The sequence below is a fragment of the Microplitis mediator genome, chromosome 3 (assembly GCF_029852145.1).
Source record: "Microplitis mediator isolate UGA2020A chromosome 3, iyMicMedi2.1, whole genome shotgun sequence".
Taxonomy (NCBI): Eukaryota; Metazoa; Arthropoda; class Insecta; order Hymenoptera; family Braconidae; genus Microplitis; species Microplitis mediator.
In genome coordinates this window covers 24,929,964-24,945,768 of record NC_079971.1, presented here as the reverse complement: position 1 = coordinate 24,945,768, position 15,805 = coordinate 24,929,964, and the positions used below count along the sequence as shown (strand labels likewise).

At 36.9% G+C, this 15,805-nt stretch overlaps 1 protein-coding gene across 6 annotated transcripts; it reads left to right on the top strand.

Annotated features, from left to right (window-relative positions):
* Positions 1–389: 389 nt before the first annotated feature.
* Positions 390–14,685, top strand: LOC130665533 (runt-related transcription factor 1-like). 6 transcript variants are annotated; one of them, XM_057465972.1, is made up of 7 exons: positions 390–637; positions 1,624–2,189; positions 2,278–2,508; positions 6,079–6,204; positions 10,591–10,785; positions 12,020–12,295; positions 12,416–14,685. In XM_057465972.1, the coding sequence occupies exons 2-7, from the start codon at positions 1,835–1,837 to the stop codon at positions 12,751–12,753; spliced, it is 1,521 nt and encodes a 506-aa protein (XP_057321955.1). In that variant the 5' UTR covers positions 390–637; positions 1,624–1,834; the 3' UTR covers positions 12,754–14,685. The 6 variants fall into 6 exon arrangements, with proteins under 6 accessions (XP_057321955.1, XP_057321958.1, XP_057321956.1 ...); XM_057465975.1 differs by having other exon boundaries at positions 390–662; positions 6,079–6,192; positions 10,606–10,785; XM_057465973.1 differs by having other exon boundaries at positions 390–662; positions 6,079–6,192.
* Positions 14,686–15,805: the final 1,120 nt, after the last annotated feature.

Here is a 15,805-nt window from a genome sequence, read left to right as displayed (position 1 = left end):
CCACCCCTTTCCGAACACTCATTTCTCACTGTTTACATTCAATAATTTATCTATGATTTAGTTCCTGCATCGAAAAATTCGACGTCAGCAGAAACATTTTCCGAAGGTATTTCCATTATTCAAATTTTCTTGAATAAAAAAAGGAAAAATTTATCGGTCAGATCTGAACACGATAATAAAATATAAAAACAGTATAAAGAGTAACAAAAGAAGTGGTTGAGGCTAGAAAACAAGAGGGAAAGGATTGAATAGGAGAGAGCAAGAGAGTAGAATAGAAGAGAGTCGACTCGAGAGCTGGTGGGGGCAGAGTATGCGGTCGTGGAGGGGTGGGAGGAGGAGGCTGAGGATGATGATTCTAGAAGGGGATGCTGCGTGTGTTGGCATGGACCAGTGCGTCAACGGCTGTTGCCTCACACGTACCGCCCCGACTATAATTGTTAGTGGCCCTCAAGGCATTCCGCGGTACGCTCGCTCTCGGACTATCAGGATCCTCCTGATCTTTATCGTCTTACAACCGAGTCAACGTTTTTATCAACTGGACCCACTGTGACTGAGATCTAGATTCGCCATAGTGATCTGTGTTACTGTGATGTGAACTGTTCTTGCTAATTAGTTACCATGGTTTTGGTTTTTTTGAGTGAGTGATTCAATTCTCCGATCAAGTAAGACCTTTTTTTATTTTTTTTTTTATAATTTATTGGGCAAGTGGTTTTGCTGTTGGGTAAATCCCTGATAGGGCGGAAATGAGGGAAATCTTCTAAGAGGGAGAGAAAGATTTTTGTAAGACAGAGACTTGAATGCGAAGCAAAGCGAGAGCTTCCGTCGCTCGGTAATAAATTTTTTTACACAATAGCCACTGCTGATGTTTACAAAAAATTCTAGAGTTAACATTTTAGGCAGCACATGATCTGGTAAAAATTAAAAAAAAACGTGGACGCACCACGTGCCGTAGTTTGACACGCGGTAATCGTGCGTAGTGGGTATATATAAAGGGGGATTTGAATCGCCACGTTCTTTTCCCCTGTTTTTTTCATCCCCCACCATGAAACAGCACGAGCACACGTCGATTCAAGTATCATGAACAGAAACACACACATGCCCCTACTCGCTGAGTATTTCATTCTACTGTATTTTATTTCGTTCTCTTCTTTTTTTGTCCACTCTTTCGCTTAACTCACCCTTTAAAATCCTGTCACACACATCGACAGTGTGACGTACGCAAAAATAACTGAATGAATCAGCCGTCACGCGGCCGCCGGAATTAAAAATTGCGCGGGATTTAACTTTGTCGACAGGTCGACAAGTTGCTTTTAACAGAAACTGATCATATTTCGACGCACTGTTACTTTGAAGCCCGAAAAAGTCGCGGAAATTCACCAATCGGCTTAACTGGCGCCCAAGCAGTGGCTAATGATCACGGAATACAACAGATACTATTGCGATTATCAATCAAGACTTTAGAGCTAGAGGCTGGTAATGAACCTGGGGATTATCTTTGGTAATGATCGAAATTATTACAAAGCCGGCGAGTAGGTTCCGAGTAGATTTAGTCCATTAGACTGTAGACCGCATCGGAAAAGCGGCTTTCGGTTGTTTCTCAAGGGCTACCATCCATTGTTTCAGATGCAAATGATGTATTTTGAGATAAAGCTAAAAATCCTTGACATTCGTCACAAGATCAAGAACAAACTCCTGCGTTGAATTTGCGAAGGATCGAAATTAGGCCGCTGATAAGTGAAGAGTCGCAAGAACTTAAGCCGTCGGGTCTGGTTTAGAAAGATGTCGTGGTTCATTTGGAGAAAGATGCCGCTCTAACCCGATGTCCTGATTGCCTATGGATATATTCGGCCGTTGTAACGGTCCAGGAAGTGCTGGCACCACATTGACTGGAGCTGGTAGTGGAGTTGGAACCTCTATCAGAACTGGGACTGTGGTTCCTGCGATAGCAACAGCGACAGCAACGGTAGCTGATTCATCAGCTAGTGTCAGTGCCAGTGAATCTGCACAAGGTCCTGGAAGTACCAACAGGATGCAACTGACCGGGGCATCGGCTCCTGGAACTGCGGCTTCTCCGGAATCCGGGGTATCGCCGCTTGCTGATGCCTACTCCAAAATGACGACTGACATTCTTACGGAACGTACGTTGGGTGACTTTGTCAGCGAGCATCCTGGTGAACTTGTCAAGACAGGTAAGTTGGTCATTACTTTGGCTCACGGATTTTCGTAGCGTTGATGGGAACTTTTCTGATCCTGTCGATGTGGAATTTGAATTTCCAGGCTCTCCACATTTAGTTTGCACGGTTCTGCCGGCTCATTGGCGTTCCAATAAGACACTTCCGGTGGCATTTAAAGTTGTGGCATTAGGAGAAGTTGGTGATGGCACGCTGGTGACAGTACGGGCGGGCAATGATGAAAATTGTTGCGCGGAGCTCAGGAACTCAACAGCTCTGATGAAAAACCAAGTGGCCAAGTTCAATGATTTGAGGTTCGTCGGCCGTAGCGGAAGGGGTAAGTCCACTCCAATTATTTGACCACTGAATTCCTTTTTCCGTCCCGGGATCTATTCCTCACTAGGCTGATTCGCTCTTCGTCAGAGTCGAGCCCATAAGCGCGAAAATAGTGAATGGCACGATTATAAATTCACTGAAGTTGTTAAGTGTGTCGCTAAAATTTCATTCACACAAAAGTTTAAAGTTTTCCGACCCTCAGTTGACAGAGTCAGCGTCGGGTAGATGGTCGGGCGACCTCAAGAAAGAGGGAAGAAAACCAAGGGAAGAAAATGGGGTGTAAGACGTAACGTAAGAATTTCGCGTAACGGTAGGTCATGGATGTCTCAAGCAACATCCCACCCCCGGTTTATTTTTCCAGCCTCGCCCTTTCCGTTTGGGAGGAGTCCCGGAAAGAAAACCCTGATTTCTTGAGGAAGCTTTTGAATTGGCTCCTGTTTTATTCCACAATTCCGAGGGTGGGTAATGGGTTTTATCTGTCTCAACTTGTTGGTTCCTTTCCATCCCCTTTTACTTATCGTCAACTAACTCTCTTACAGTCTACATAGTCTGGTATTACCACTCTTTGCTATTACCCGTTAATACTGGCACAGTAAGCGCTTATAAAGAAGGGTTACTTGTAAGTATTAAAGAGACGAGCCGGTAAGATGAGGGCGATGATATTAATTGAGGTTTTACCAGAGAGTTTCAATTAAGATTATTAGCTCAACTATGCTTTTCAGGTTCGCCAATATTACCCATCTCCTTTATTATATCCGATGTGCCGCTTCGCCGGATACCTTAAATATTTCCCTCAAAACTATTTACCATTATACATATTCAGATATCCAAAACATCTGCACAAATAAATCGTGACTCCTTCTTACGAGTGTATAAATAGACAGGAGTTTTGTCAGGGAATTAGAATGATGATGAAAGACACGGTGGTATTAAAGGATCTCAGAGAAATAAGGACGTTGAGAGTCTTATAAAACAGGCAGCATCTTCTCTGCTTACATCCTTCATCCAAGCTTATGTTAATTCCACGTTTGCCGAAAACAATTGAGTCTTAATCCCAGACAAATGACGTTGCTAGAATCTCCCAGGAGTTTATCAACCCGTTCCACTGGATCGGAAATCCTGGATTGTCGATATTTTTGTCTGAATAAACTATGATGTCAATTCTCGACGATCGCTGCTCTGCTGGATTCAGTCAAGTCGGTCGAGGCTGATGAAGAACACAAAGCAAAGGAGTGTCGAGAGTGGCCACAGTCTGGTTCGCCACGCGAATTTACCGGCCGTCAACCCGCGAGACAAGTCACGCAACAAGAACCTCTTGTGTAAACTCACCCACCCTACGATTACTCTTTGGGTTTGCGTGGCTGTGCCGGGAACTACGCAACCCTCGTATCACCCTCGGTGCCAGTCTCCGAAACCATTTAAAAAGTATCTCATTTTATTTCGCTAATGGCCGCACTCTTACACGTTTTTCGAGGCTATCTATTGTAATAGTCACCTACCAAGTGAATTACACTCAGTGATGGGCATACTTAAGTACATTTGTATTTTAAGTACTAATTAAGTAATAAATACTTTGATATATAATAATTTTTTTTTTGTAGAGTAAAAATATGCAAATAATTAGTATTTTGAACAAGTACTAAATACGACATACCGAAGTACTTAGTATTTTATTTATTATCTAATTACAAATACTTTTAATTTTTCCTAGTACTAAATACAATAGTATTCAGTATTTTATTTTTAAACTAAATAAGAATACTTTTGTACTCATAGAACGGTTCAAGTACTAAGTACATTTGTACTGAGATTAAAAGTTGCATTTAAGTACTAGATCATTGGTATTTCTAACAAAAAATAATTAAAAACTCCCAGAGTATTTTTTAGATTGACTATAGAAGTTGAGCCAATAATAAATTAAAACGATTAAACCTTTTAACTCTACAAGAACTTTTTATTTTAAATTTTATGTCAATAGAAAAAAGTTTTTTTTTTTTTTTAAGAACCCGTAAAAAAATGATGTTATAAAATTTGATATAATAATTTTTGCTCGGGTATATAAAAATGATTGATTAGATTACTGGTTGAAGCTGAAACATAAACTGTACGCGTGCACTTATTTGAACTAAACAGTATAAATTTGACAATAATATATTAATATCATCTAATGAATAAATTTGACTATTAAAATCTTAGGAGTGCAATAGTATATTCAAAAATGATAATTTTAAGTCTCAATCGTCGTATGTAAAGTTCTGGTAGTGATAGAATAAGTATTAAAATTTTTTTTTTAATAGATACTGTGACAATTATAAGCTCTAATTACAATTATGCTTAGTACTTATATCAAATTTAAGTAAAAAGTACACTGTAAAAAGAGCGGTGTTAAAAATGGAGTCATTTTAACTCCACCCGGTGTTAAAATAAAATTACACCGGTGTAGGAGAAGTAATTCACCGGTGTTAAAAATACCGGTGTAAAATCGGGGTAACCGGTGTAAAAGCGGAGTAAAATCGGTGTAAAAGCGGGGTAACCGGTGTAAAAGCGGAGTAATACCGGTGTAAAAGCTGGGTAAACTGCGTCCGCTGGGAGTATTAACTTTAAAGATTATAAAAGACAAAAAATGTCAGTTCTTTATGAAAATTAATAAAAAATATCATTTATTAACAAGTATAGTGATCGAGTAAGTAAAAATACTCACAAAGTAAAATATTTTAACACCGGTAAAGAATATTTACACCGGCGGCGGCGATGTTTTAACACCGGTATAGAATATTTACACCGGCAGCGGTGTTATTTTAACACCGGAGAATTTTTTTTAACACCGGTACAGAATATTTACACCGGCGGCGGCGTTATTTTTACACCGCTTTCGGTGTTGAAATTTAACACCGCCGATTTTAACACCTACACCGCTTGGACTTACCCCGGTGATTTTTCACAGTGTACCAAGTACAATGTATTTAGTATAGATAAATCGTAAAAAATACTAAGTTACAAACTATTTAGTACTTTGTCTGTTTCTGAGGATAAGTATTTTTTAGACACGTCCCAATAATTAATTTGGGTTTCAAGTCAAATTTTACTTAAATACTCAGTATTTATTAAATCCTCTTTTGCCCATCCCTGATTACACCCTTCGGCCTTCGTCTTCACTTCCCTTGGAACCTATTTCCCGCAGTTTTTCCATAAATAAAATGATTCATTTCCCGTAACACATCCCCCCACTGAAGGGTGTCATTGCATTTTACACTCAACGTATCGTCCTTTCGATACATTACTGCGGCTTAATTTGGTTAGCCTGAGTTCCGGTAGATAACCGGGTTTGCAAACTTTTGGCGACAATGCCTGGCAATGCATATTTACCAGAAAAGCTTAATGGAGAAGAGAAAGCTTCAGTGAATAAACTCCCCAGTCCCCAGTGTTATCAAACTCTGTAAATATATTCGATATTTTAACAATACCCATGTTCGTCCTCCAACATCACAGTACTTTTACGTAATAGTAATTGATGCAATAACAAAACAACTAATTTGATAATATTAACGCATGATCATCAATATGTTAACAGGGAAAAGTTTTACGCTGACGATAACCGTATCGACGTCGCCGCCGCAGGTTGCGACCTACACGAAAGCAATAAAGGTGACGGTTGATGGTCCACGTGAGCCCAGATCCAAGACCAGTGAGTATCACTGTAAGCATTATTTCATATTTTTTTAACATATTATCAATAAGTCTGACTGTGTATTTAATTAACGACCTTAATGTACGGTAACTATTTTTTGCGGTGGGTCTTTGGCTCGAGAAACTCATCATCAAAGTTTCTTATTACTTTATTCCCACGTAAGTTTCGAGCCCGCGCTAAATGTTAAGAACACGAGGACTAAAGCGTAATGCTGTTGATGAAGGACTGCGGGTTACACCTAAGATATTGTAGACTGTAGCATCTAAAATGTTAAACTACATAACGGAACATATATAACTATACTGGGGACAACGACAAACTTAGTGTAGAGTCCACGCCTACTTCTTGGTACTGTTCCCAGCCGTGGACCCTTTCGGGACATACAATTATCCCATAGAAGTTAGTTATTCACCCCCTTACAGCCTTACCAAAACGTGCTAGTGGGTAGTGGGTGTCGTTTAGTTGCCACTATTGCACACTAAAACCTAGAATGTGTTGTCTAGTTTGTACCTAACTTAGTACACTCGCATTATCCCGTGTGAACTGGTTTGGGTATCAACAGTTGTGAGTTTTGACTCGGCTCTATTTAACCACTTTCTTATTATATTATACTCCATCATTTTCTTGTTTTTAGATGACTGAGTATTAGACAGGGTTAGGTATTTTTGCAGGGTAAAAAATCGCCTGAAAGTTAGAGCTCTTAATATCAACTTTCTGATGGCAATTTTCTGTCCCATTTAAAAGACATGGAAAAAAAGTTTTTTTAATTATGGAATTTTGTAACTCATTAATTACTTGGGACATTAAGAAGGCTGATACATTTCACTATAGAGAATTGAATGCTCTACAAAAAAGGTCTCTTATAAATTTTTGATAAATTGAGTATTTCAAAAGTTATTCGAGGTCGAAGTTGTGTTTATAAAATTTTTGTTTTCTGACTTTTCTGGTGAAAATATTAGACTTATCGCAAAATTTTGTGGGACCTTTTTTGTAGAGCGTTTCATTTCGAACAAATTATCTCTTGCAATTTTTTCAAAATTCCTGAATAGTCTTTAGTTATTCGCACTCAAAACCAATCAGTTTTAAAAGTCGTATTATAGCCAATTTAATACTAATGCAAATAACTGAAGACCATTCAAGAATTTTGAAAAATTTGTAAAAGATAATTTGTTGGAAATAAAAAGGCCTACAAAAAAGGTTTCATAAAATTTTTCAATAAGTCTGATATTTTCACCAGAAAAGTCGAAAAACAGTGAAAATTTCATAAATTCAACTTTGACCTCGAATAACTTTTGAAATACTCAATTTATCAAAAATTTATAAGAGACCTTTTTTGTAGAGCATTCAATTCTCTATAGAAAAATGTATCAGCCGTTTTTGTATACTAAATCATTGATGAGTTATAAAATTCCATAATTAAAAAATTTTGATTCCATGTTATTTAAACGAGAAATAGAAAATTGCTATTAGAATATAAACTTTTGAGTGCGTCCTCGAAAATAAAAAATTCCCGATTTTTCGAATCTGTCTAATGAGCATGACAGCAAGTATCGGAGGTCAATTTTTCTCTATACGTAATTCTAATAATTGGCAATAGATCCCGAAAATTTAAGAAAAGGCTACCGAGCCAAAATTTTAGATCAAAACTCCAAGTAAAAGAATTTTCAAGCAAAAACGTCACCAAGACTTTATCCGATGCCTATCCCCACTCTACCGCGCTCGTTATAACCCTAAGGTACCGAAAAAGTTTATCAACATCAAATCGTGCCGCTCAATCCCCAGACGCTGGACCACCCGCGTAATAATAAAACCCGACTGTTCAGACCTTGCCAAAAATAGCTCCTTTGAAGACAAGGAGCTTATGGAAACAAACAGACATGAAAGGGGATTTTGTATTTCGTCGGATCATAGTTTAGCCATTTTTTAATAGCCGACTTTCTTAGATGTTTCATTTATCTCAGGCGCGACAGCTATTCCGATCTCTGGGCTTCTCAATACAATCGCTGGTAAGGGAAATCACACAGAAGCCTATACGGTGTTGCTTGGAAGCAGTTGGGTGGCGCTTACGTGGACGCGGTTTGACACGAGGATAAATGAGCGTCGGCCCGGGCTGCTGGCACGTTTGGTTCGGTCCGTGAGAGGGTTGTAATTAATTAAACAAGCAATTCATTACATATTCAACCCTCCTAGTAGACACCCACGTATACCTTGAGCTCCTTTTTGTCTCTTACCCTCTTGTCCTTATCGTTATTTCTCTCTCGGAATCGGGCAAAGCAACCACGTGCATCCAAGGAAATTGATCGAGGGTTTCCCTGTACCTCCGGGTTCTTCTTTGTCTCTAATCCGGAATCTGAAGGACTCCCATTGGCCGAGGACCTCTGTTCGATTGTTTCCAAGTCCAAAATGTTAGACGATGTACAGTTGTACCATGTCCTCACTTTTCCCCAATAGAAACGTGTATATGAACACTCACATGCACACATCCGTAAGTTTTGGGATGTGCGGGATGTGGGTGCCAGACTGTGTGTGTCGCGAAATGAGAAGCTGTCGTTGACAGCTGGCTGATTCTCTTGGCAGCTCGCAAGCTCTCTTAGGACCCGATGAAATCGATAATGAACAGAAAAGTCGTTGGTTAATTTCGTTTTTTTTTACCCCAGCCAACAGAAAGGAATTAAGCGAAAATGAAAACTACTTTGTCAAATTAAATCAGATTGTCCTTTTGATTATTTCCCGGTAGTTTTTTTACTCGGAAAGTAATTTAAGCTTCGGAGAATGTCATTGACATATTGGGGCAGGATCAGGTAAATAAGGAAAGTGCGATGGTCAACGTGCAGTGACTCAATCGCTGATCGTTTAACCGGATCTCGTTAGCTGGCGTCGTGGAAGCCGTCGGTATTCCGTCTGCTATTGTGTCATCTGGGTAGTACGGTACCTATTCAGCAAACTAGCGGGAATTTCGGGTTGCCGAGTTAGAGGAATTAGGGCTTCGATTGGATTATCGAGTGCGCCGGGATCTGGACTCGGGATGTCTCTGTCTAGCTTTTTATCAGTGTATGTCTCCATCACAACTCTATATTACGTTGGGCTTGAAATGTTGGTCTCTATGGCCTTCAGCGTTTGCATTAGAGTATACAGAAAGCTAGGGTTCTACTGAAATTCGTTCCATCTCACTCGATTTCAAACCCACCCTCTTCGGTCCTGTCCCCATGCTCTCTCTATAACTCTCTCTCTTTGTGCAACCAAGAGAAAGGGAGCTATAGCGAGAACTGTACACATGAGAGATACGCTCTTGTTGCCAGCTGGACGCCTGCTGGGACGTCTTTAATTGGGTTCCAACGTCGCCGCCGCCGACGGGAAATAAAATATATCGGCACCTACTACTCTTCGCTGACTACAGAGTAACATATAGCAGTCGCGGTGGATTTATCCCAGTCTCCAAAGTTCTCCCTTTGGACCCACGTCAATTCCAATTGATTCTAAAGATTTTACCATCAGTGAATAGATTTGGCTTTTAAACTTTTTTAGTTGATTTTGTAAAAATTTATCTTTTGCATTTGTTCTCATGGAATTTTCAAAGAACTTTGATATAATTTATCATAATTTATAAAAAAATTTCCAAAAATATCATTGGTTCAAAAGTTTATATGCATACGAGGGTTTTTCTAAAGAAAACAATTTTTTTTTCTCGGAAACAGGTTCAAAAGTTTCATTTAGATATAAAAATACGCTTGTAAATATAAATATTAAGAGCTTCCGCATCGCACTGTTCTATTTTCCATAAGAATAACATGAAAAATTTTTTTGCGTCTTCTGATTTTTGTAACTAGCTAACGATGCGTCGTAGGAAAAATCTGTAGACATGTTTTTGTAGGGAATTGAATGCCCTACAAAAAAAGTCTCTTATAATTTTTTGATAAATACATCTGTTCAAAAGTTATTGGAGCTAGAAGTCAAATTTATAGTAAATTTCGAGATCTTTTTACTTTTCCAGCGAAACTATTAGACTTATCACAAAATGTCACTCGATCTTTTTTGTAGAAAATTTTATTCCCTACAAATTATCTCTGATAAATTTTTTTCAAATTCCGCATTTTTTTCTAGTTATTATCATTTTAATATCAAGCTCTCAGAAAAAAGATGAATTCTAATCGATTTTAAAAACGTCAAAAAAAAATTAATTTTTAATTGAATTTTATCTTGAAACTTCGAAATAAAGAAATAATGAGAAATCTGCTTCCATTTCGGATGCCGAGTGGCCGTTTTTTTTTAAATTTTGAATTCCGTAATTGGGCGCCAAAAAACTTTTATAGACTTTCCTGCTCAGAGCATAAATTTATGCTCAGTAGCAGTTATTATTATTATTAAATTTATGAACAGGCGCACGATTTATGGTAGTGCTGTCATTTTTAGGGCATCAACAGCAATTTCATGCATTTGCATTTGCATCACAAAGAGGAACGCCATTTTTTGCATCACCGCTGGTTGATTCACTTCAACCGCTACCGAATCCACTTCAACCACTACCAAATCCACTGCAGCCACGTGATCCACTGTCATCGTTTCGACATGCAATGCCCGGCAATTGTCAAAGTAAGTACAGCTTCATATTTTGTCCAGCACTAATATATTCCATTACCCGCCCAAAAAACCGAAACCACAAAAAAATCTTAATAGCTTTGAAAGTTGATCATTTTTAAGGAAAATCCTTTCCCTAATCTCTATTTACACTAGCTTCCTGTCTCCCTCTATCCCACATGATGGGTCTGGTCCTCGTGCTCGGTTGCTGTAGCTCTCACAGGCTTTTTGCCCAGACAGTAACCGCAAGCCTGTTCAAAGCTAGATTAAATATTATATTAAAGGGCTTGCCAGAAGGCCAGAGGCGGACTACTACTTCGCTCATTCTCTCATCGTTTACCTCGTTCTCGTCCCTCCATCGTACTACCGAATTCGCACGCGAGTTCCTGCGGGTTCGACTCTCGAAAATATTTAACCCCGACAAAATAAAGACTAAAATCCATCCATAGTTAAAAAAACAGCCATAAGCTTCGCAAAAACAAACGAACAAAAATCGCATATCAAGTAAACAGACTGATTCACCCTTTAGTGAATTCCGCGAGAGATGACCTACGAGTAAATTTTCCAATACGTGTGTAACATCCACATACTTCACTTATTAATTTTTTTAGCTGTATCGTCAATACCGAAGCATCGCTTGCGGTTTAATAGGTCCGCGCTTGGCTATCAACTTCGATATCCATCCATTTATTTTTTTTTCGATTCCGTCCTTTGCTAGCCTGAGCATCCCTCAATATTTCCTTTTTATCTCACCACCTAGAATTATCCGTAGCCGCATCGAGCCCAGCCTCTACATGAATTTATATTTATATCCCAGTGAAGCAACTTGCCGACACACAGGTTGTAGAATTAAAAGTCAACAAAAAAGGAAATTAAAAAGTATCCACCGAAAGTACATCAGTAGCTGCCAGTTACTAGAGTATCCAACAAAACTCCTAGGGGATTGCGAGGAATTTGTTAGTCTACGTGGCGCTGGATAGAGCGACTGGGACGGAGAGATAAAGTTAGAATAGGAAAGTGGGATAGCGATACGAGTAAAAGCATCACCGGGTTCCGGGAGCGAGAGTATTTAGGGTTAGTCAGAGCCCAGGATGGACCGTCCAGGCGAACTCGGTTATTTGAGTTGGACGCATCATCGAAATTCAACCCTTTGATCTCCCATCCCCCAATCCAGGGCTCCCTGTCCTCATATAAAGTCCCTTTATAAAAAGTAAGCATTCAAGCTACGATCAATCCATAAATTCTTTAGACATGTCGCAATTCGGATTGACAACTGGCAACTCATGGGGCTACGGAAGTACCGCTGGCTATGCTGGATACTTACCAGGACCGTTGTCATCTTGTGCTGCCCAAGCACCTTTTCCGCCACCTCCACCACCGCCTCCAGCCCCGACCACTGCACTGACGACATTTTCGGGCGCCAGTATGAGCACTCCGACGGCGCCCGATTCAACCGCTGGGTCTACTGTTGCTACTAATAGCTCACGGACACCTCAACAAGATGCTTTCTCATCTGTTTCATCACGTAAGCTGCCCAATAATTTAATTATTACATCTATGGCGCCCATCTATTAGAGTTGGCCGTCCGTTAATGGAATGGCTGCTTCCAGAGCCCGTAATTGTTTGCTTTACGTTCGGTTTTCAGTTGTTCCAGACACGACGACACCTGGACAAGCAGATCCCCTTGATCCTTTGAGCACTCTGATGTCAGGATCAACCCAACGTTACCAAGACTACGTCTCCCCACGTTCATTGTCCACGGACTCCAATACCACTGACAGTCCAGTCCACGAAGAAGGCTTCGGACAAAATTATGGCAATTACTTTCCGACCCCAGGCGTTTTGCCAAGCATACTCTACTCACAAATTTATGGTAATCAATTTCAGAACAATGACAATTCCGAACAAACGTCCGTTGCAGAAAGCTGCAATGTCAGGCAAGAAGAGGTTAGGCCTGATAATAATGTATGGAGACCTTATTAATTGAACTTTATTAGTAAAAAAAAATAATATAAATAATTAATTGTAAGTAACAAGTGATTCTATTGGTTATTGGTGCTTGTGGAATATAAATTTTAGAATTATTTTTTTGTGACTATTGTCCTCTAATTAACTCATTAAGACTATCGGCGATTAAATCTTGGGCATTACCTTTTTATTAATCGATCTAGTAGGCATCAAAAATCACCCACCTAAAAGGCTTTTTAAATTAAATTGTAAATTTTTAAAGTTACCCAGAAAAAAGTCAGACATGATCATTTATCAAAATTAGCCTATGTGATCATATGTAGTTTGGTGACGGAAAAAATTTATACTTCATCATATATGTCCATATATGGACATATATAACTCAGATATGGACATGTATGGTTTGCATAGCAGCAGGTTTTCGGTTTATATAATTATATAATATTTGTGAAATCATATATAAGTTCAGATATGGTCATATATGATTTATGCATATTCGTATTCGAACATATATGATCACATATGATTCATACACGATCATATATGATCACATATGATTAATGCAAGTACATATACGATCATATATCATCATATATGATTCATACACGATCATATACGATCACATATGAATAATGCATATTCATATACGATCATATATCATCATATATGATTCATACACGTTCATATACGATCATATATGATCACATATGATTAATGCATGTTCATGTACGATCATATATGATCACATATGATTAATGCATGTTCATATACGATCATATATCATCATATATGATTCATACACGTTCATATACGATCATATATGATCACATATGATTAATGCATGTTCATATACGATCATATATCATCATATATGATTCATACACGTTCATATACGATCATATATGATCACATATGATTAATGCATGTTCATGTACGATCATATATGATCACATATGATTAATGCATGTTCATATACGATCATATATAATCACATATGATTCATGCATGTTCATATACAATCATATATCATCATATATGATTCATACACGTTCATATACGATCATATATGATCACATATGATTAATGCATGTTCATGTACGATCATATATGATCACATATGATTAATGCATGTTCATATACGATCACATATCATCATATATGATTCATACACGTTCATATACGATCATATATGACTATATCCGGTCATATATGATCACATAGATCATATATGACTATATATGATCATATATGACTATATATGATTGTTTGTGATTATGTATGATTTATTTCTGGGTATATAGACAAAATAAAATTTTTTAGTGATTATTTTAATAAATTGATTGTGTTGTACTAAATTATCAACGAATAAATTAGCAAAAAATTTCAAAAATTGTGAATGGATGCTAATGTATAATGTGATTATATATGAGAGAAAAAAATTAAAACCATGAGAGTGAGACTGATGTATTGTAAATAAATTGTACATATAGTAAGTCCTTATTAGTTGAGGATACATTATTTATGTTTCATAGTATATTTTTGTGTTTATTAAATGAAAAATAAAATAATAAAGTGAATTATTTGGGGCATGTGCAATAAACTGTCTTTAAAGAAAAATACTAAATTAATTTAAAAAATAAACGGCGCTATTGCATGGCGAATTATTTATGCAAACCTTTAAAAATAACTGATGAAAACTCTCACTCTCAACATAAAAATTTCAAGTAAAAGTATTTAATTACTTTATAAATATATTCGATGATAACCAGCTTCTGAGTCTACCGAAGTGGATATCGCTAAAATTACGTAATTTAAAAATTTAAAATTAAACATATTATTAAATCCAGGCAACTTAATACCACTTATTTCCCATAATACATATCCGAATGTAGTTTTTGACCGAGTCGAATTACAAACAATTGTATTTCAAAAACAAAAAAAAATGAAGTAATAAATGTATATAATAATTGACTTAATTTTTTTTTCATTAGAAACCTGCCATCTTTTCACAACTAACCTAAAAATTAATTTATTTTAATTATCAGAAATTATGACCAACTTTAAATTAAAATTGTGGCGAAACTATCGAACTTACGTGAAATAGCAACAGAAACTTTTTTGTAGAAAATTTAATTTCCTACAAAATTTAATCAGTAAATTTTTACCATATCTTTTATAGTTTAGCAGAAATTTGCATTCAAAGTTAAAAAAAAAATGAAATGTAGTAAATTGAATTCCAAAAATACAAATTAAGATTACGGCTAAAATATCGAGTTGCGGTCAAAATTAACAATGACATTTTTTGTAGGAAATTAATTTTCCTACAAGATTGTAAGATATCATTTTTTCCGTATCTTGAATAGTTTAACCATAATTTTGAGTTTAAGTAAAAATAAAAATTCTGAATTAAAAACCTGGAAAAATGAGATAAATTTTTTTTTTTTCACTAGAATGTGAAAATTTAATGTAAAAAAAAATTAAATTTTCATTTTTATGAAGAAGAAACAACTACACAAATTATCTGCTGTATTTTTAACGGGTAAGTAAATTTTTATTAAAAAAAAAAAAAGAAAAAAATCACAATTTATCTGAAAAAAAATTTAATTTAACAAGATCTGAATAAATCTACAAAGATCTTATTAAATTAAAAGAATTTTTTTTTTGTATAGACCGAAATTTGTCTAAAAATTTAAAATCATGGATTATTCATTTTTTTGCTTCTTTGGCTGAGATCGGTTAAGATCTGGACGAAAAAAAAAATGATCTATGCAAGATTTAAGTCTCAGATCTGAATGAAATTTTCCCGAGTATAATTTATAGGTGAACGTATACTTCGCGGGAGAAACTGCGATGTCTTCTTATTTGAATATTTTCCTAATCACCATCGATGGCTTAATTAACAATTTTCACCGGCGGTTAATGAAATTTTTGTGACTTTATAATTTCTTTGTTCGGAAGAATTGAAATCAGTATTATACATGAGTACACGGAAGAATAAGTTTAGTTGTGCTAGGTTTAATTAAATCTTCTGTTGAATTTGCATATACCACTGTTTGAATCATTCCTC

Excerpts from the sequence above, each read along its gene's own strand:
- LOC130665533 (XM_057465972.1), top strand. The coding sequence starts at position 1,835 with ATGGATATATTCGGCCGTTGTAACGGTCCAGGAAGTGCTGGCACCACA. Across the intron at positions 10,786-12,019 it reads AATGCCCGGCAATTGTCAAA|ACATGTCGCAATTCGGATTG; the intron begins GTAAGTACAGCT and ends TAAATTCTTTAG. Across the intron at positions 12,296-12,415 it reads TTTCTCATCTGTTTCATCAC|TTGTTCCAGACACGACGACA; the intron begins GTAAGCTGCCCA and ends TTCGGTTTTCAG.